Source organism: Aulostomus chinensis, chromosome 2 (genome assembly GCF_037954235.1).
Source record: "Aulostomus chinensis isolate RoL2024-O1b breed Wild chromosome 2, RoL_Achi_v1.0, whole genome shotgun sequence".
Classification (NCBI taxonomy): domain Eukaryota; kingdom Metazoa; phylum Chordata; class Actinopteri; order Syngnathiformes; family Aulostomidae; genus Aulostomus; species Aulostomus chinensis.
In genome coordinates, this window is record NC_141321.1 from 2814169 (window position 1) to 2834254 (window position 20086).

General features: G+C 41.3%; 1 protein-coding gene across 5 annotated transcripts in view; it reads right to left on the bottom strand.

Moving 5' to 3' along the window:
- The window catches only part of cemip (cell migration inducing hyaluronidase 1), a 222443-nt gene that overhangs the window by 162453 nt on the left and 39904 nt on the right, over positions 1 to 20086 (bottom strand). For all 5 annotated transcript variants that reach the window (XM_086222956.1, XM_086222957.1, XM_086222959.1 and 2 more), the window contains 3 exons: positions 13233 to 13391; positions 7119 to 7256; positions 5453 to 5591 (listed from right to left, as the gene is read on the bottom strand). In XM_086222956.1, coding sequence (XP_086079082.1) covers positions 5453 to 5591; positions 7119 to 7256; positions 13233 to 13287 — 332 coding nt within the window. In that variant the 5' untranslated portion in view covers positions 13288 to 13391. The remainder of the gene's footprint in view (positions 1 to 5452; positions 5592 to 7118; positions 7257 to 13232; positions 13392 to 20086) is intronic.

The following is a 20086-nucleotide window of genomic DNA, read 5'->3' on the forward strand; positions in this document are numbered from 1 at the left end:
GTTTGACTGCAGAGATGAGGTGAGCAGACTGACAGAGTAGTACTCAATAAACAACCTCCAACTGAACACCACAAAAACGAAGGAACTAATTCTAGACTTCAGGAATGGCAGAGTGGACCCAGCCCCACTCTACATGCAAGGGGACTGTGTAGACAGGGTCCACTCCATCAGATTTCGGGGCATGCAGATATCAGACGACCTCTCCTGGAGTGCTTACACCACGGCGGTGGTAAAGAAGGCCCAACAGCATCTCCACTTCCTGGGAGTGCTCAGGAGAAACAACCTGGAGGAAAAGCTGCTGGTGACTATCTACAGGGCCACCATAGAGAGCATCCTGGCATACTGCATCACAGCATGGTACACAGGGTGAGTCAGCATAGGGTCATTAGCACAGTCCAGAAAATCCATTCACCCAAGGAATCACCTGTTTGACCTGCTACCCTCGGTCCGACGCTACAGGTCCCAGAACTATCAGCGCAATCAACAACCACAAAACAAAATGACCTACCTCACTAATATATATATATATATATAGAGAGAGAGAGAGAGAGAGAGAGAGAGAGAGAGAGAGAGAGAGAGAGAGAGAAAGAGAGAGAGATCATTGTTAATCAACACAAAATAATGTCCAATAATTGTCACTTGCATTCAAGTGCAATAACTGTTTTATCTCCTTCATTTTAAATCCACACCACTATGTTCAACCTTTGATATTTCACTTTGTTTATATATATGTGTGTGTGTGTGTGTGTGTGTGTGTGTGTGTGTGTGTGTGTGTGAAACAGTAACACACAACTGTTTTCACCACCATTAGTGTGTGTTATCACATCGCATGCCCACAAATTCCTGCTGTAGCAGGCTGAGATAAGTGACGATGACAGTATCTTTGGCTTGGTTGTGAAAAATTAGTTGTTCCAAAAGAGAATTTGCTACTTGTAGCAAACCAAGTCTTTGTTGATGCTCTGTAGGGTTGTCTGCTGCTACCCACGCTTCAGACAGGTGACTGCCACCTTGTGGGTCGGGACTCTCAAGGGGATAGCCAGATCATTTCCAAGGGTATAAAGGCACAATTCTGAGGTTTAAAAATCAAGATCATGGGAATTTAGTGAAAATTCTGAAATAAAAGTAATGAATCTGAAATAACAATTTTCACCTCTGATAAAAACATAATTCTGAATTTGAATGTAAATGTTTATTCTTTTTTGTGTCACTGATCGCCGATGTTACATGACATCATGCACTAGCTCACATTGACTCCTCCTGCTGCTGTCATCACCTTTCATACCTGGCTACAAGTATAACAACCCCCAAAGGCAAGCAGACACGATTATGTATTCAAAACTTTTCATCAAAGAGTGTCTCTCTGCATAGACCTAAAACTCATATGCACATCATATGCTTTGTGAAATATCTTATTTCCTAAAATTAGCTGTGTACTGGGCAACAAAGTTGACATGTTTTATCCATTTCAACATAATTATCCTTTGATAAGGTATTTTTTTGTCTCCCTTAGGACTACTGCTTATAGTCTATCTCAGTACAATGTCAGTCCCCAACATTACACAAGTGAATTAAAAGTTGGTGTACTGTTTAACACCTAGTAGAAAACTTTTATGGTATTTCACAATTACATTGTTTCTGAAATAAAATGATACACACATCAATTTTATAAGAAATATAATCGTTTTTTATTTACTAATCAAAAATTATGAGCATAAATGACTTGGAAATTACAAAAATGGCTTTGGTCTGCTGAGCAGGTCTGAACTGGTTTGATGCCCAGATGATGCATGTAGTTATGGATTTTGGGTTTGTGTGGGAGCTGAAAAATTGCTGCAGGTGTCTGAGAGGCAAGTATCTAGGATTTTCCTCTCCAGGTCTGTGGGCATCTCCCTGCAATTCCCAGAAACATCATGGCAGTCCTTGAACCACTGTAGATGGCAGACCATGATGGCCCAGGTGCATTGTGAGGGCATCAAAAACCTAGTCCTAGCTCCGCTCATCCAGGGTCAACTGTTGGAGGAGCCTCTGCAAAAGATGAACAAACATACTAAAATTTAAATCATGATTTAACCACACAAGTAAAACCAGCTTTTTGCACAATGCTGGGATTTTTAAAATTCACCTCAATATTTTCAATAAATAGAATCAAGGTGAAATCATCTTGCATATGGTTGCTTTAAAAAAATTAATTGGTCCAAAATGTTCATAATATTTACATTGCAGCAAGTTGGCTGACAAACTGGTAGGGATTTCTAGGCCAGTACCCTATATATGTTTATATCACCTTTTATTTGGGTGTCGTCACCGAGAGCAACACCTCAGCAGTTGCCAGGTGTTTGATTATTGGGAGAAATGGCTGAGAAATGTGAGGTCTTCCATTATCTGTTTCAATGAGAGTCAATACGAGCTCAGCATTCTTATGTGGTCTTTGCTTGGCTTACTTTGTTATTGTATTTTGTGTGTTGCCTGTTTCATGCTCTTCCTTGTTGTGGTCTTGTTGCCTAATTAACACATTTAATTTGCTGGAGAAGCGTTTTGACTCTTGGCTGTTGTGTGGTAGACTATATATGGATTTAGGACAACTTGATACTAAAGTAGTGTTGAATTGGGTGATCTGTGTGTCAACATTTGCCTTATTGGCCCATTCAGACCTTAAATATTGGTCTCATCACCTTCTATATCTACCATATTTTCACACAGATCCACCTGCTGAGCTATTAACGTAACTATTAACTAACTACCATCTCTCTCTCTCTCTCTCTCTCTCTCTCTCTCTCTCTCTCTCTCACTCACTCAGTGTGTGAGCATGCATGTTTCTAGCTTTAGGAAGGTGTTGTTTTATTGAGTATATATTCACATGGCATTGATTTGAGCCCCACCATCGTATGGGTTAGCCAGTGGCGGCTGCTGGTCTTTCAAGGAGGGGCAGCTCATTTCTCCGGCCTACATCACAAATGTGTTTGTTTATCCATCCATCCATCCATTCATCCATTGTCTTCCGCTTATTCCTGTTAAGGGTTGCAGGGGGGCTGGAGCGTAACCCAGTGGCTACAGGCGAGAGGCGGGGTTCACCCTGGAGCCAGTCCATCGCAGGGCCAACATATAGAGACAAACAAACATTCACACTCATATTCATGCCTGTTTGTTTATTTATATGTAAATTCTACCCTTCGTTCCTTTTCAAGAAAATGATCTGTGACCTTGTCGTACCAACTAGGTGTCTTTTCCAGGGACTTGGTAAAGTCTCAGTCAGTTCAGAACAATGGAATAAAAAACTAAAAAAATGCTCCTGTGGATGTTTATTCTTCAAGATCGCTGATTCGCTCATTGAGCTGTCAATCGAAAAAGGATTCCGCCTCAGACAGCTCATCCAATCATCATGCAGAGCCCGAGCGTCCGGGCCAGCCCACATCCCCATAGACCCCCAGAGGTGCTGAGCATCCGATGGGTGGGACAAAGCCCAGCATTTATCCAATAACCATCTAGTTTCGCTGCAGTGGAATAACCCGCTCTACGCTTCCCCACTGAAGTCAGTAGAAGCTGAGCATCCGACTGTGCAAAGTGCCATGGTGGTGCGGGGATGAATGAGAAGGAAGTTGTGCTGGTTACCATTGATAATTAGCTGATTCTGAACAAAAGATGAAGGCTTTCTAGCGCGTATTTAGTCAATGAAATGTACACACAGCAGTACATATTTCACCACTTTTTTTGGGGGGGGGGGTTGACATTTTAGGGGAAGTTGAGCTTCCCTTGTAGTCTTAGAGCAATCGCCACTGGGGTTAGCCCCACTATAGTTGAACCAGAAAAAATACTCTGGTGCTACCACTGGATCAACCACATGAATTGTCTGTCTTAATACCACTATTCCAACTCTGGCCATGTGTGGTTAGTTGTGTCAACCTGACAACCAGCAGAACAGATTAGTGGGACAAGAGTGCGTGTGACACCCACTGACCAGGAGGTGTAAATGTTGTCCATTGCACCTGTAAGACCCATACTGTCATGGACGGAGTACTGAATGAGGATTTATGCATTATCAGGAGCCCAAATGCCTTTGAGGGCCAAGAACTTAACAATTGTCTCCCAGCCCATGATGTTTGGCTAAAAGATGCCATCTAAATTGGGCTGGTTTCCTGTATTCACTGATGAGAACTGAACCACATACCTCACAATTGGGTTCTAGGCTCTTCCTTCATTCCAAGTTGCCTGAATCTAAATTGGACATAACTTGAGTCATATCTCCTTATGGTCTTGCCTTGTTTGTTGCTTTCATCAGCAGCAACAGGTGTTGCAGATGCTTGGCTGTACTGCTCAAATACTAATACCCACTAAAACTGCACTCAGCAACTGCAGAATGAACATGACTTTGTGGTGGTCAGACACAAAAAATATTACAAGACAGAAAAAAACCATTTGAAAGTATTTAATGTTTTATGTATTTTACTTGTTTCTTTTTCAGCAAAGTATTTCTGCGTACCACTAGAGTGACCCGCTTCAAAAACAGTTTCATTCTCATTGCAATAAACATTCTGAACTCTGAATTCTGAGGATTAAACATGGCCCTTAGGCATGAAACGCGTCTGTATGTTTATCTATGTTATATGTTTAATGTCGGAACCTGTACCACTTACCACTGAAAAAATTCCACCGGTCTGGCTGTGTGGTCATTAAAGAATCCCTAAATCAAGACCATTGTTTAAGAAGCCCTTCTCTAAGGAATAGTAAACTTGTGAACTTAAAAAAAGCATCCGTCAGTGAAGGAGGCATGTTACAGTGTTCTCTACCTTTCCAAGAGGAGATGCTGTTTCCATTTAAATTTTTCAATGTTTTGTTAAATCAAACAATCAAACACCCTAATGGATCATTTTAGGACAATCTGAAGATGAAGTCAATTGAGCAAAAAGTTGGGACAAGCTTGATTAATTACTTTCAAGTTTTTCAAGAAAAAAGTGATGGACTTCATAATTGCAACAGGGTCAAGTTTTATTTTATATATTTGTAAAAATGTTACACTTTTTTGGCAAATCTTGTGTCAGGCTGTAATAAACGCATTAGACCGGCCTATGCTGAATTTTGGACCAGGATTAGCTTTCAACAAAATATTTTTGATGTCGGTCAAGAAAATTGTTTTTTTTTAACTGGAGAAGGACTTGAAGTAGTCAAAAGTACATTTTCTTTTGCAACGTTGCTCAATTGTCTGTCTGAAATTCATGTACAGGGTCTTTGAAACCACAGATGACAAAGAAAACCTTTTTGGAGAACCATGCTTCATAAAGTTTATAGAAATGACTGTAAAACCTCAGCATCAAAATGCAATTGTACTGACAAAAATTACAGCACTTGTAATTTAAAATTAAAAAAGTCTTTTCTTTTTCATGTTAAATTACAATTGCTGTCATTTTTGTTCTAAAGTTTTCACTATATTCTCACAAATTTGTTAACATAAATGTACCTTCCAAATAATGAAATGGTGAGGTTGCCTTTATATGGACAGTCTGGACTTCCAATGTGCAGTTCCCCTTTGTTCCCAATAAGAATGTGTTTTGCTCGGAGCAGTATGGGTCGGTTGGTGTCAGCAATCACAAGCTTCCCTACATAAGCCAAAGACACACACACACACACACACACACACACACACACACACACACACACACACACACAGAAAAAAAGAAGAAGAAAGAAAGTGCTGAAGCCTCCTGGCATTTTTTTTGTTTTGTTTTCATGCCCCACTGCCCTTGGACACCACCTGTCTTCCTACCATTTATGGCCCTATCCTCAGGCTGTACACACACACGCACACACACACACACACACACACACACACACACACCATCTCTGTTATCAGGTGAACAATCCAATCCAATAATTCCAATTCAATCCTGAAATGGTGAATGGTTATTCTATGTGCTTTATTTTTTAGAACGTCTAATGCTTTTGTTGCATTTGTTTCTTAAATAATATTTCTCTTTGTGACTTTTGCTAAAGGCAATCATGTCTTTTCACTTTTCATCATATTTTTCTTTTAACTCTGAGACACTCCCATCAAGGACCTGACCATTTATGGCGATTGGCTCTAAAGTTAAATGTGGCAGAAAACTAAGGAAGCGCTCAAAGAATCTGAGCAGCAACAACATTTCTACTGAGAGAACTAATCCTCTTTTATAGGAGACAGAATCCGGAATAATGTCCTTCAAGATTCTCATTCACCGAGGTATTGTTATCTAAGGTAGGTTGAGTCCTGGGTAACTGAACTAGACTTGATCTACATGAAAACATTATGTTTCTGATCAGACCTGAGAGGTGCTTTCAATCGAAAATCAAGAAATAAAACTAAACATAATCTACATTAACACCATGTATAATAATATACACCATCGTGCACCATAACAATAATAAATACCTCCTTAAAAGAAAACAAGGGATGAGCAAGATTAATCATCTATCACAGGGGTGTCAAACTGGTCCAGTAAACGGCCGTGCTTTTCCTCGGTTGGAATGAAAACCTGCAGCCACACGGCCCTTTACTGGACCAGTTTGACACTTGTGATCTATCAGCAACTTAATAGTGTAACCATGAGGGCAGGAGGTCTCATGTGAAGACAAGTGTGAGGGACAAACTGAAGTATCATGTCTGTGTACGCTGACACCTGGTTTAAAACTGTGTACCACTTAACACCAAGACACTGCAATTACCACTCAGCTAAGGGATGGACCTAATCAGTGTGCAGTAGATTAAAGGAGTTGATTCTGCTTGTTTCAGTAGTTACAAATTTTGACAGTCACATGAAATATGATCAATCTGACGTTCCATCAATATAGTAGTTTGTGACTTCAAGCAATGCAATGAATGTTATGTTGCGGGAAAATGTAACTATTTTCAACAGAGAGATACAGCTGAACACTCAACTATAGGCAACCAAAGAAATTGAAAGCAAACATGATGAGAGCAAGGCAAAGTTTGGTGGGGGACCGATTTAAGATACAAAAAAAACAAAACTATGAAGCTCTTTACAAATATTAGAATACTGTAGAAGTACCACACAACAGCCACCACTGTAACATGTACTCCCGTCCCTTGTTTATGAATCCTAGTCCTAAACAAGGATGTCCCATCATACCTCCATTGAGAATCTCAATGGAGTGGACTGTAGCTGAGGTTGTGAGGAGGACTTTTCTTCCATAGCCGATTATAACACGGTGATCCGTACTATGTCCCGGCATCCATGGCTGCAGTCCTAGCTCCTTGTCAGGACACACTGAAAAAATAAATGAAAAAAAACTATCAACATTTAAATCCTAGAGATGCATAAATCTCATTCATTCATTTATAATACAAATAAGCAGATAATGTTGCTGCTGCTATCCATTTCAAATGATTTCTAACAGCACTTGAATTGTGTATCACCTGAAACATGTCCATAATATGGCTACATATTAATAAGTATTGCAGTTTCACACCCCTTGTTAAAAAGATATGGTTATGGTTTTCCTTCCTAACAGAATCTTTGCAGTTGTTGCTCAGATGTGATGACAACCACTGTCTGTCAATCTACAACTCTTTCAGACACAGGATTTGGGATGGCTTAGCCATATCATAAGTCTGCATAACCCTTGTTAATAAGCTCTTTCAAGCAATTGGTTATTTCAAAATGTTTAAAATTTAAATAAAATGTACAGTTTAATAACCAGCCATTATGTTTTGGATACGTAGCTTATTGCCCAGTGTGTATACTTTGTGATGGCCTGTGGTTTGGCCTTGGTGTCTCGCAGTCTCTCTGTGTTTCCATAGATCCACCGGAGCGCCATCTGTCTGCACCAACTACTGCCTGCATCACCCCCCTACCCCCCCCCCCCCTCTTATTCCCTACTGTTACACCGGCCTGCGCCATGAACCAGTCTACCATCCAGGCCCCCATCAAGCTGGCTTGCTCTCCCTGCCTCCCCTCCCATGAACCAGTCCACCATTCAGGCCCCCATCAAGCTGGCTTGCTCTCCCTGCCTCCCCTTCCAGAAGCTTCCTTCTTCAACTGTTATTAACATTTCCATGTTTCCCACATTTTGTATTGTAAACTGTTTTCTTGTCTGTACCAACATCTACTGCACGTTTGTCCGTCCTGGGTGAGGGATCCCTCCTCTGTTGCTCACCCTGAGGTTTCTCAGATTTTTCCCTGTTAAAAGGGTTTTCTATGATGTTTTTCCTCAGTCGATGTGAGGGTCTAAGGGCAGAGGATGTTGTTATGATGCCATGTGAAGCCTTTGAGACAAACTGTTTGTGAAAACGGGCTATACAAATAAAATTGCCTTGCCTGATGCATTTGTGTCTGAAAATCCACATCCTCTCTCAGTAGGTCGAACAAAAAGGAGATGAGACAGATGTGTCAAAGACAGAAAGTTCCATATCATGGAACAAGACCAGCTGCTTGCAGCAACTAACAGTTTCCATAATATCGCTCATATTGGTAAACTCCCCAACACCTTGATATTGGAGAGGCTGGCTAATGGAGAATGTGCTACAGTATGATAAGTTTTTCATGACCCCTTTCCAAAATAAGGTAAAGACTGCTGTCTTCAGACATGGTTGGGCATCACAAACTTGAATTTGTAGCACAGGCAGTAAACCACAGTATGTCTTGACGGTATATCGCAACTTTCCTTCACTGTATGAAAATGACCAACCAAACCAAATGAGCCAATAAATCTGCCAGGTTTTGTGTTGTAGGGTGTTGGTGGAGATGGTCACAAATGTAGACACATCAGAATGGTAGTTGTTGCTTGAATAATCCATCCATCCATCATCTTCCGCTTATTCCTATTCCTAAGGGTCGCGGGGGGCTGGAACCTATCCCAGCATCAACAGGCGAGAGGCAGCGTTCACCCTGGACAGGTCGCCAGTCCATCGCAGGGCCAACACATAGAGACAAACAATCATTCACACTCACTATGGTCAGTTTAGAGTATCAATCAGCCTCGTCCCCAATTGCATGTCTTTGGACTGTGGGAAGAAGCCGGAATACCAGAGAGAACCCACACAGACATGGGGAGAACATGGAGACTCACACAGAAAGACCCCGTGCCCAAGCAGGGAATCGAACCTGGAACCTTCTTGCTGTGAGGCGACAGTGCTGACCACTGCACCACCGTGCAGCCCTGCTTTAATAATGTTAATCATAAATAGAAAAATTTAAACTCACAGAACTAACTAAACTTGAGATTATACAGAATAGGGATGAGCCTGATAATTGTATGAAACAAGTATCTGGTATGGATGTTGCAATGTTCACAAGGCAAGTACAAAACAAGTAACAATGTGTCATTATCTGTGCTCTAGTGACCTCACTGGGAGTCTGTGTCCCACAATGTTCACTGATAGACAGCCAGCCTGCCAGTCACACACAAGAGTGTCTCCTTCTACAGTACGTATACACACACACACACACACACACACACACGAAGCTGAGAAGAATAGCTCATTACAGCCACCTATGTCATCACACAGAAGAGAAACATGTTTCCTTGTTACTGACTTCAGACACAACTACACGAAGTACAGGTTGTGCTTCTCTCATTGCTGTTTGTTCACTATTCAGGATTCATTCATCCACCAACCCGCTACTGTTAGGAAAGTAACAAAAGTGCAGGGTGCTGTGGATTAAAGGTCTTGATTCTTAGATGTGGCTGAATGAAGGCAATTTTTGCTTTTGTCACAGCTAAACTATCCATCTATCCCATCCATCCATCCATCCATCCATTTTCTTCCGCTTGTCCTGTTAAGGGTCACGGGGGGCTGGAGCCTATCCCAGCGGCTTTCAGGCGAGAGGCGGGGTACACCCTGGAGAGGAAAGCTAAACCATTCTTGCAATATTCTCAAGGGATGCTGTTTGATGCACACTATCTCAGGACGATGAAAACATTCACTACAGACTGTGTCTAAGATGGAAATGTGTAATACTTCCTTACTTACTTGGTTGTATAGAGCTTTCCATCTGTCCAGCTAGGTTAGCTAATCGTAAGACCACACCAGAAGCCAGAAAAGTCTGAATGGTGGGCTTGGGACTGCATACCACAGAATAGAAAGTAAGGGAAATTAAAGCTGCAAGCAGCGTTGTTGGGGCCTGAGCCCCCGCGTGTCCTAAAGCCGCATCATTGACGCCGGCCTGAATCCAGCGGTGTCTTGGTCAAATCCCTGGGACTTGTAGTTTAGGAGATAGAAGCCTGAGTCTGATCAGAGAGTGAGAGCAGAGCTGAGAGCTGGCCCTTTAAGAACCCCTCCCCCACTGCTCTGTCTTTGATCTGTGCTGGAGCGGAGAGCAGAGGAGGAGCAACAGAATTGGAGTGTGGAAAAGCTGAAGAAGTAGGCATACGTTGGTCAAGAGTGACACATAATACCACATTTTTGTAGGGGTTTTTGTCAGGAATGCAGTGGTGTGTTTGTAAAGCTGTGGGATGTATGGTGTAGACGTGAGAAGCATTTGTTTGACAGTATGTATCCTGAGAGGACACGGTCTCCCCATAGACTTCCATTGTAAGGTGAAACGTGTCTCCCCCACTTTGAGGGCTTATAAAATCCAAACTGAGCAAGTCATATAAAAACCTGTAAAGATTTGAAGAGCAGAGTTGCGTGATTGATGTGTGAAAGTTTGGAAGACAAATAACCATCCTCATCATCATTATCAAGGTGGCATGGTGGTACAGTGGTTAGCACTGTTGCCTCACAGCAAGAAGGTTTCAAGTTCAAATCCCGGCATGGGATAGTTCTGTGTAGAGTTTGCATGTTCTGATTGTGTCTGCGTGGGTTCTCTCCAGGTACTCTGGCTTCCTCCCGCAGTCCAAGGGCATGCACATGGGGACTAGGCTAATTGCTAAAGCAAGATGCTGCCAAATGTACAACATTAACAGACTTCTGTCAAAGTGGAAGGGCTGGTGGTGATAAGTAGTTCACATTTTGGTACAGTAGTTGGCAATACAGTGTGAATGTAACCTAGGCAAGGTCTTGTTTGGATTCAGTACAATGGTAGTATCTTTGTACTTATGGTTAAGGCAGGTGTTATTAACATAACCAATTGACAGTGATTTGTGCCTGAAATTACCTAAAATGCACTCGCCGGCGGCCTTGCCTTAGAGGGCCTCTGCAGCTCTCCTTCCCAGGCTGAATTAGGGGTCCAGTATGTCCCTACATCTTAATGACCTTCATGTCACATATTAGTCACAGTACAATCCTCACATGTCATACTGCATTACATTAAAAGAAAATAATATATAAATAAGAACAATTTTATTATGAATGTGGCTTTATTCAAATACTTTATAACCTCACCTGGCAATTTAGTAGGCCGTCATCTATGCCATTGCATACATCCTACCTTCAAGAGGATTAGAGTGTTCCGTTTTTTATCAAAGCTGTTTGAGGTGTGTTGACTTATTATTTATTGAGCAGTGTTCCTATTAGATTGGCCCTCTTGATATTTATGAGGTGTGACAATGGCTTGTGGGCTCCTTCAAATTAAAGTTGTCCGTATGAGACCAAGCTTTGTGAGGAGCAATGATGCAATGATTCTTGGATTTATTTTTGAATTAATATGTACATTGATTTACCTGAATACTTTTTCCTCCAGTTAATTTCTTTATTATTTCATTTATTTACTGTTTTTATGAATCAGAAGACTCTAAATTGACTGTAGGTATGAATGTGAGTGTGAATGGTTGTCTGTCTCTATGTGTTGGTCCTGCGATGGACTGGCGACCTGTCCAGGGTGAACCCCGCCTCTTGCCCGTAGCTGCTGGGATAGGCTCCAGCCCCCCCGCGACATTTGACAGGATAAGCAGAAGAAAATGGATGGATGGATGGATCAGAAATAGGCAGCTCATTAATGGAGGGGTAGGCACCACCTGTTTTGTCTCTTTTTCCTTTTTTATATATTCTTTTCTTTAATTTAACAAAAGAAACACCATATAAGAACAATAGTGCATAAATCTCTCTAAATCATTTTTTCAATCATACTCTGATCATGAACCCTTCCTCCTCACTCCCACTTGCCCTCCCTGGTAAACTATGTCACCAAATGGAACAGCGACCGTTATATAGCATTTTGCTCTAGTTCACAACCTACATTGACAATAAATGACTGCAAATATAGCCTCTATAGCTCACTAGGAAATGGGGTTCTTACCTGTCCAAAAGAAAGGCTGCTTCTTCCGCATCCATAGCTAAACCTTTTGATTCTTTTAGACTCCTCAAGCAAGCAAATGAATCCCAAATAATCATGTACGTTGCACCAAGCCTTTTATCAGACTCCCTCTTATCTATTGCTTGTTGTACAAAAGACTTTTTTTCTTTTTAAGTGTTTTCTTCTGGATCCATGCTTGTCCTCTTTGATGCTGTCCACCCAACACTGCGTTAAAACCTGCTTTATGCTTCCTGGTCTCAGCTTTTTGACGGACATCTAAGCTGCCCAATCAGGTACAGTCTGGTTTCAGTTGTTGATGGAAAGCTAAACTAGCTAAGCTACAAACCAATCTAACTGATAGTGTTTTTTGATTGGGTGAAGGTAAATTTGGCCCTGAATCCCTTTTGTATTAGGGATTTTGATGCTTCCTTTTTCAAACATCATAGATCATTGATTGCCATCGAGAAATCATGACAAATTCAGCCATTAGAATAAGAACAGTATCACAGTGCATGCAGATATCTGTTGAGCCTACCCCTCGTTTAAGTGCAAGACTGCATACAAAAAGTGCATTCTCCTCACTAAACGGGGAGGTTACAGCATACATAAACTGAATATAGTGTGATAAGGGCTTAAATGTGAAGGACATTCATGTGGGCCTTTATAAACATATGATGTTGGCTTTAACACATAAATATTTTTTCTTCACAATTAAAAAAGCCAGAAACACAAACAGCACACTGACCATGATCATTACAAGAAAGATGGCAAAACTGATTTTATCATTTTGAATACACAAGAAAAAATGCACTCTTATACTGGTAAATTCATCCTTTTATGTATAAAAGCGACATTTGAAATCTGGTCCTACCTTTCATGTAAACAGTAGTTTTTTTCTTGAACGTCCCTTCGTTATATGGATTTTATTCTTATTTTCCTCTCCTCTTTTTTATTTACTGCACAATGAATATCGTGAATCATTTTGATACACCTGTATGGAGTGGTTGAGTCTAATTTTGTGATGGAATGAAAAATCACAAATCAATATAATCTTTGTCCATACCTTACCTGATTCAGTGAATGGGAACAGCAGAGCTACCACAAATAGTGACAATGTCTTCATCTTTTCCAGCAAGCAACTTGCCACTATCGGCCTTCCAAGTTTCTTCAGAGAGAGTTTCAGAGTGTGAGGTGCCAAGTTTCAGAGTTGTGGTCAACCAATTGCACCTGGAACAACACATTGAAAAGCAGAAGAGTCAGCACGTAGGAGTGATTCTGAAAAATGTCATGGTCTCACCAAGGATGGAGTTGGGATCTACAATGCAGGGTCTTTTCCACCGTGTCTTCAGTTTGTGGGGTTTGACAAAGATACACATGCAGTCTGGGACAAGCAGTGGCATGTCAGTGGTTCTGTTTATTTCCTTCCTGATTGCCAATGGCAGCAATACAATGTGGACATGTCTCCTTGCCCTCTGTTTGGATCAAAATCTTATGTAAACAAAGTCACATGTGATAGGCTACCTGCACATCTCATAGACATAATAAAGAGAAGACGTCGCTCGGAGTGCTGCGCAGCGAGAAATACGGCTGCCATCTTGGTCCGGTCAAGCTCCCATACACTCCAGTCATTCGTATGGTGATTAAGCGATGCCGGAGCACTGTGCGACGTATTCCTGTGCCAATATGTGGACAGTAGCCAGCAGGGCTCAAGGGTTAACTTTCACAAGTAGGATGAAACGTTTTTTCAACATTACACCTGACTGTAGAGTCATTTGCAAACAGCTGGCTTATTCACAGTTAAAGCAACTTTGGTGTATTATCAACGCATTTGCATTAGATTGAAAAACTTTTGGTTTGGAGAGGTTCTAAGAAACTTTAAGAAATAAAATAGAAGGAGGAGGAAAGTGAGCTCTTTTTTGAGATTTTTTTGTGGTGATCTCCTGTTTCATTTTGAAGATTTCCTAAAGACAGAAATGTGAGGAAGACGTGGGAGATCACTTTAAGGAGGGAGAAATTCACAGCAAGTGACTCATCTGTGCTATGTAGTGAACACTTCAAAGAGCAAGATTTGGACAGGACAGGACAGGTTGTCCTCCTTAGAGATGGCATTATTCCTTCCAGATCACCTCCAAAGAGTAGGTGCATCACAATAAGGCTGTTAGCATTGTTGAAGGGAAATATTCCATTACCTGATTACAGGGCATCAATTACTTATCATTGTGATTCTCTCTCTCCCTCTCTCTCTCTCCATTTATCTATCTATCTATCTATCTATCTATCTATCTATCTATCTATCTATCTATCTATCTATCTATCTATCCATCTATCTATCTATCCATCCATGTCTTTCTGTCTTGTCTTCATTTTAGCCAGAAAAAAGCAGGAACACATCTGCCTCCAGAAGATCTGAGGAGAGCCTGTCTGAGACTCCTCAGGATGACCCGGCGGCCACAAAAATAATACTTTTGGTTATACAGTACTTGTTTGGTCACAGTTTATAGTACTATGACAACAAATTGAATATCATCTCATATGTTCTTGTGTTTAACTTGAAATTGTGCAATTTTTTGATATGTAGGCTTTATATTTGTGTGTATTACTTCATTTTTCCAATTATTAAAAAAGACTGTCTGCTTCTATATGACATTATTTGTGTGTGTATACAAATAGACATATAAAATTAAACAAAGTAAAATATAATCAAATAAATACAAATTAAATTAGCCAGTTAAAATCGCCAGTTATGAATAATTATTCAGACATAGCAGGAACCAGCTCTAAACCTAGTTATCCTTGATTAATTATGATACTATGGCATCTACAGCCACTGCCGGCATCTTCTAAAATATTATTTTAATTCATTATGAGTATTTGAAAACGCCAAAAAATTATGGCCTCTATCATGCCTCTTTGAATGACTTTTGTAGAGGAAAAAATTTGCGTAGTATTGAGTGAACTATGATTCATTTAATGCGCTGAAACTTGCGCCGGTTAGGCGGCCGGCCGGACCAAGATGGCAGCCGCATTTCTCGACAGCGCCCATTCGTGGTAGCGGCCGATGCGGGGTCTACTCTTTATTATGTCTATGGCACATCTGCTATGATAGCACATGGTAGCTAACATTCAGCCACATTGATCTTGGTATTAGCCTGACATTGCTCGTTGGTTAACCAACCACCATGCTGCCTGATGTTGTTACACCAGCCTGTGCTCCCCTTCCATGAACCATTCTGCCATCCAGTCCCCCATCAAGCTGGCTTGCTCTCCCTGCCTCCCCTTCCATGAACCAGTCTACCATCCAGTCCCCCATCAAGCTGGCTTGCTCTCCCTGCCTCCCCTACCAGAAGCTTCCTTCTTCAGCTGTTATTAACATTTCCGTGTTTCCCACATTTTGTATTGTAAACTGTTTTCTTGTCTGTAACAACATCTACTGCACGTCTGTCCGTCCTGGGTGAGGGATCCCTCCTCTGTTGTTCACTCTGAGGTTTCTCAGATTTTTCCCTGTTAAAAGGGTTTTCTATGGAGTTTTTCCTCAGTCGATGTGAGGGTCTAAGGGCAGAGGATGTTGTTACGATGCCATGTGAAGCCTTTGAGACAAACTGTTTGTGAAAACGGGCTCTACAAATAAAATTGCCTTGCCTTGCCTTGCCTTGATGTGAAGTGAACAAAGATTTAAACCACAACCAGCTGATAAATTAATCAGTGTGAATGGCAAAATGAAATAGTTTTTACAAACAATATCATTGTTTTGCACTTTTAATTGAGTTTTCAGACTTTCCTTAACTCAACTGTTATCTGATAAATGAAACGAACAACAATTTGATGCACAGATATCTTGATCAAAAAGGCAAACACATTAGTAAAATCCTCAAACTACCCTATTACAAATTTTAAGATTGGTTTTGAGATTTAGATTATGTGGGTTTGAAAGAAATTAAGTTGAAACAATGTCTTGGTAGCTTTTAATGCCCTCAGCTGACAATCAAACTAACTTAAATAATAAGACAAAAACCTCAAACTGAACAACACTGACATTCCCATGATTCATTACATTGGCCGCATCATGCAATGCAATGAATCAAGGGAATGTCAGTGTTGTTCAGTTTGAGGTTTGCTTATTATTGTTTGTTAGTTTTGTTCAGTCCTTAACTGGAAGCAAGACACCACAATTTGATGAAGTAAATGTTTGCCATTTGTTCTATTGTCACATGGCAGAAAGTAGATTGTAAGAGAATACACACTCAGGATAGTCCGTAACCCAAAATTAAAAAAAAAAAAAAGAGAGGACTTTATTATCTGGGATGGAAATGTGATCATGCTTAATTAACAAACACTTAACTTTCTTGAATTCTAGAGTTCAAAAGGTTTGAAGGGTGAGCTGTGCTCGTGCAGTGCTGGCTGATGGGCGAGAATCCATGAAGCTACTTCACTGTTAATAATTGCTCAGTAGACCTGTCAACATCATATGAACAGTGAGACAGTCAGTCAGGAGGATGGTTTTTGGATCCAATCAAACCACCCACAACCCAAGGTTTGACAATTCAACCACTTCTTTGTAATATTACCCAATATGTTCTTGTTTTTGCAGATTATAATTTTAAAGTGTATTATAGTTTTGTTTTTTTTACTGTAGTTTATTGTAGTTTCTGCCATCTATTGCTCTGTTCTCTTTCTGCTGCTACTTCCCTGTTTCTGCTGCTGTAATGGTGCCAATTTCCCCACTGTTGGACAAATAAATGTTTATCTTATCTTATCTTATCTTATCTTATCATAACCTCCTGAACCTAATTCCTATGGTTGTGGGAGGTGTCGTCTTCCTAAACAGCCAAATTAAGTCAAGAACAGCTTCACATCTCTCAGGTGCTTATTCACAGTCTTGATCTCTAAGGATATGTAAGACTTGAGGGAATGATATTGCCAGCATGAAACTTATTGTTGAAACCCAGAAGAACAAAACAGCAAGTGGGAGAATTAAGTTTTGAGTAGCATGGGAAAAACTGACATGTTATTTTGTTAGACAGGCTATAATCAGACACTCAAAGGATATTTTAAAAATGACTCATTTCACCCAGTGTTACTGATGATGTATCAGTTACTGTATATACTCTTATGGCTAAAGTCAAGTTCAGGTACAAAATGTATTGCTAAAAATATAAAGATTAGGTTTTAAAAAACACATTACACACTAAAAGCCTTTAATTTTCTTAAAATCTGACAGTGCGCCTCATAATCCGATGCACCTTATATATGGATCAATATTAGTTAATTATGGCTACCATAGTCAGGGGGCGTCGCCGAAGTAACAGCAGTAAAATCGGTAAAGGGGAATTCCAGTCCCACACCACTTGTGTGTGTAAAGACCCCAAAATGGCACCTTTCATGAGACACTTACGATACAGAGTTCAAACTCAAGTCAAGTCAAGTCAATTTTATTTATATAGCGCCAAATCACTACAAAAGTTATCTCATGACACTTTACAGGTAGAGCAGGTCCAGTACCACACTCCTTCAATGAATTTACACCCAACAATTCTCCATCAGCAGCACATCCTGCAACAGCAGCGACAAAAACCTTCCTTTTAACAGGCAGGAACATCAAGCAGATCCAGGCTCAATGGGGACGGCTTCTGCTTTGACTGGTTGGGGGGAAAGAGAGCAGAAGAGCTTGGCAGAGACAAAGACAGATAATGGAGGAAGACAGATATGCAGAAGGAAAGAGTGGGACAGAGATAAAGAGAGAGAGAAAGGGAAGAGACTGATGGACTGACAGGGACGTGAGCAGGTGGAGCTATGGGTGGCAACTTGAGCCTCTTCAGGTCTGCAGCCTCCTCCAGCAGCACCTGGGAACTGGGATGAGGGGAGCCCGAAGGCTCCCGAGAAGAAGATGAGTTAGTCATATGTATGAGTATGATTTATGTATGACAAATATAGGAGGACAGAGAGGAGGAGAGAGAAGCCCAGTGCACCATGGGAGATCCCCCAGCAGCCTAAGCCTATAGCAGCATATCTAAGGGCCAGCCTAAGCAGCCCAACTATAAACCTGATCAAAAAGGAAGGTCGAGAGGGTGTCTGCATTCTGGACTGAAACTGGGAGACGGTTCCACAGGAGGGGAGCCTGATAGCTGAAGGCTCTGGCTCCCATTCTACTTTCAGAAACTCTAGGAACCACCAGTAACCCTGCATCCTGGGAGCAAAGGGTTCTAGCTGGGTAATAGGGGACTAGGAGCTCTGTCAAATATGAAGGTGCCTGACTGTTGAGGACTTTGTATGTTAGAAGGAGAATTTTGAATTCTATTCTGAATTTGACAGGGAGCCATGCAGAGAGGCCAGTACAGGAGAGACATGGTCTCTTCTACTAGTTCTCGTCAACACGTGGGCAGCAGCATTTTGGACCAGCTGGAGAGTCTTTAGGGACCTACTGGTGCTGCCTGATAGGAGGGAATTGCAGTAATCCAGCCTGGAAGTGACGAAGGCATGGAATAGTTTTTCTGCATCTTTTTGAGACAGGATGTCTCTGATCTTAGCAATGTTTCATAAATGAAAGGAAGCAGTCCTAGAAATTTGCTTAATGTGGGAGTGAAAGGACAGATCCTGATCAAAGAGAACTCCTAGGTTCCTTACGGTCGTGCTGGGGGCCAAGGTAACACCTCCCAGGGTACCTATCTCATTAGATAGGGTGTCTCTAAGGTGTTTTGGGCCCAGGACAATGACTTTGGTTTTATCGGAGTTTAATAAAAGGAAATTAAGGGTCATCCAAGTTTTTATCTCCTTTGGACAGGCCTCCAGTTTAGTCAGCTGATTTATTTCTTGTGGACGCATTGCAATGCAATCCTGAACCCTGACTGGAAATCCTCTACTAGGCTGTTGCTATGGAGAAAGTCACACAGCTGTTTAGCAACTGCTTTCTCCAGAATTTTGGAGCAAAAAGGAAGATTTGATATTGGTCTGTAGTTGGCCAAAACTTCTGGATCCAGGGGATCCATATCTAAGAGGGAGATGCTAACGAGGGGTAAAGAGTCCTGAAGTAGCTTGGTTGGGATGGGGTCTAGAAGACAGGTGGATGGTTTAGAGGAGGAAATGATTGAACTGAGCTCATCAAGGCTAACGGTAGAAATCAAAGTGTACGTCTGGTCCTCCAGCAGCCTCTAAGGCTTCTGAGGCTATAGGTGCCATGTTGTCAGCTGATGGCAGGAGGAGGTGAATTTTCTCTCTAATAAGGACAATTTTGTCATTAAAGAAGTCCATGAAATCTTTGCTGCTCAGGGAAACAGGAATGCTTGGTTTAGTAGAGCTGTGGCTCTCTGTCAGTCTGGCTACAGTACTGAAGAGGAACCTTGGGTTGTTCTTGTGTTCCTCTATTAGTGTCGAGTAGTAGGCTGCTCCCGCTATACGAAGGGCTTTCTTATAACTTTTAAGGCTGTCTTGCCAGATGATGTGAGACTCCTCCAGTTTGGAGGGGCACCATATTCTCTCTAACTTCTGGGTGTTTTGTTTAAGCTGTCTGGTTTCTTAATTGTACCAAGGTGCTTGTTTCCTTGGATTTATAGATTTAGTTTTTAGTGGGGCAAATGAGTCCAAAGTTGATCCTAAGGTGCCTGTTGCTCTATCGATAAAATTATCAATTTGGGAGGGACTAAGGTTGACAACAGCGTCCTGTTACAGTTGGACATGACACTGAATTAAGCGCCACTGGAATCGCTTCGTTAAATCTAGCTACAGCCTGATCAGACAAACATCTGGAAACAACTGTTTTCCTGAGTGGAGTATAGCTGATAAGTGTAAATTCAAAAGTGATTAATTGATGGTCTGATAAAAGCGTGTTCTGTGGAAATACAACTAGATGTTCAACTTCAATTCCATATGTTAGGATGAGGTCGAGGGTGTGGTTGTGGCGGTGAGTCGGTTCATGAACAGACTGATGG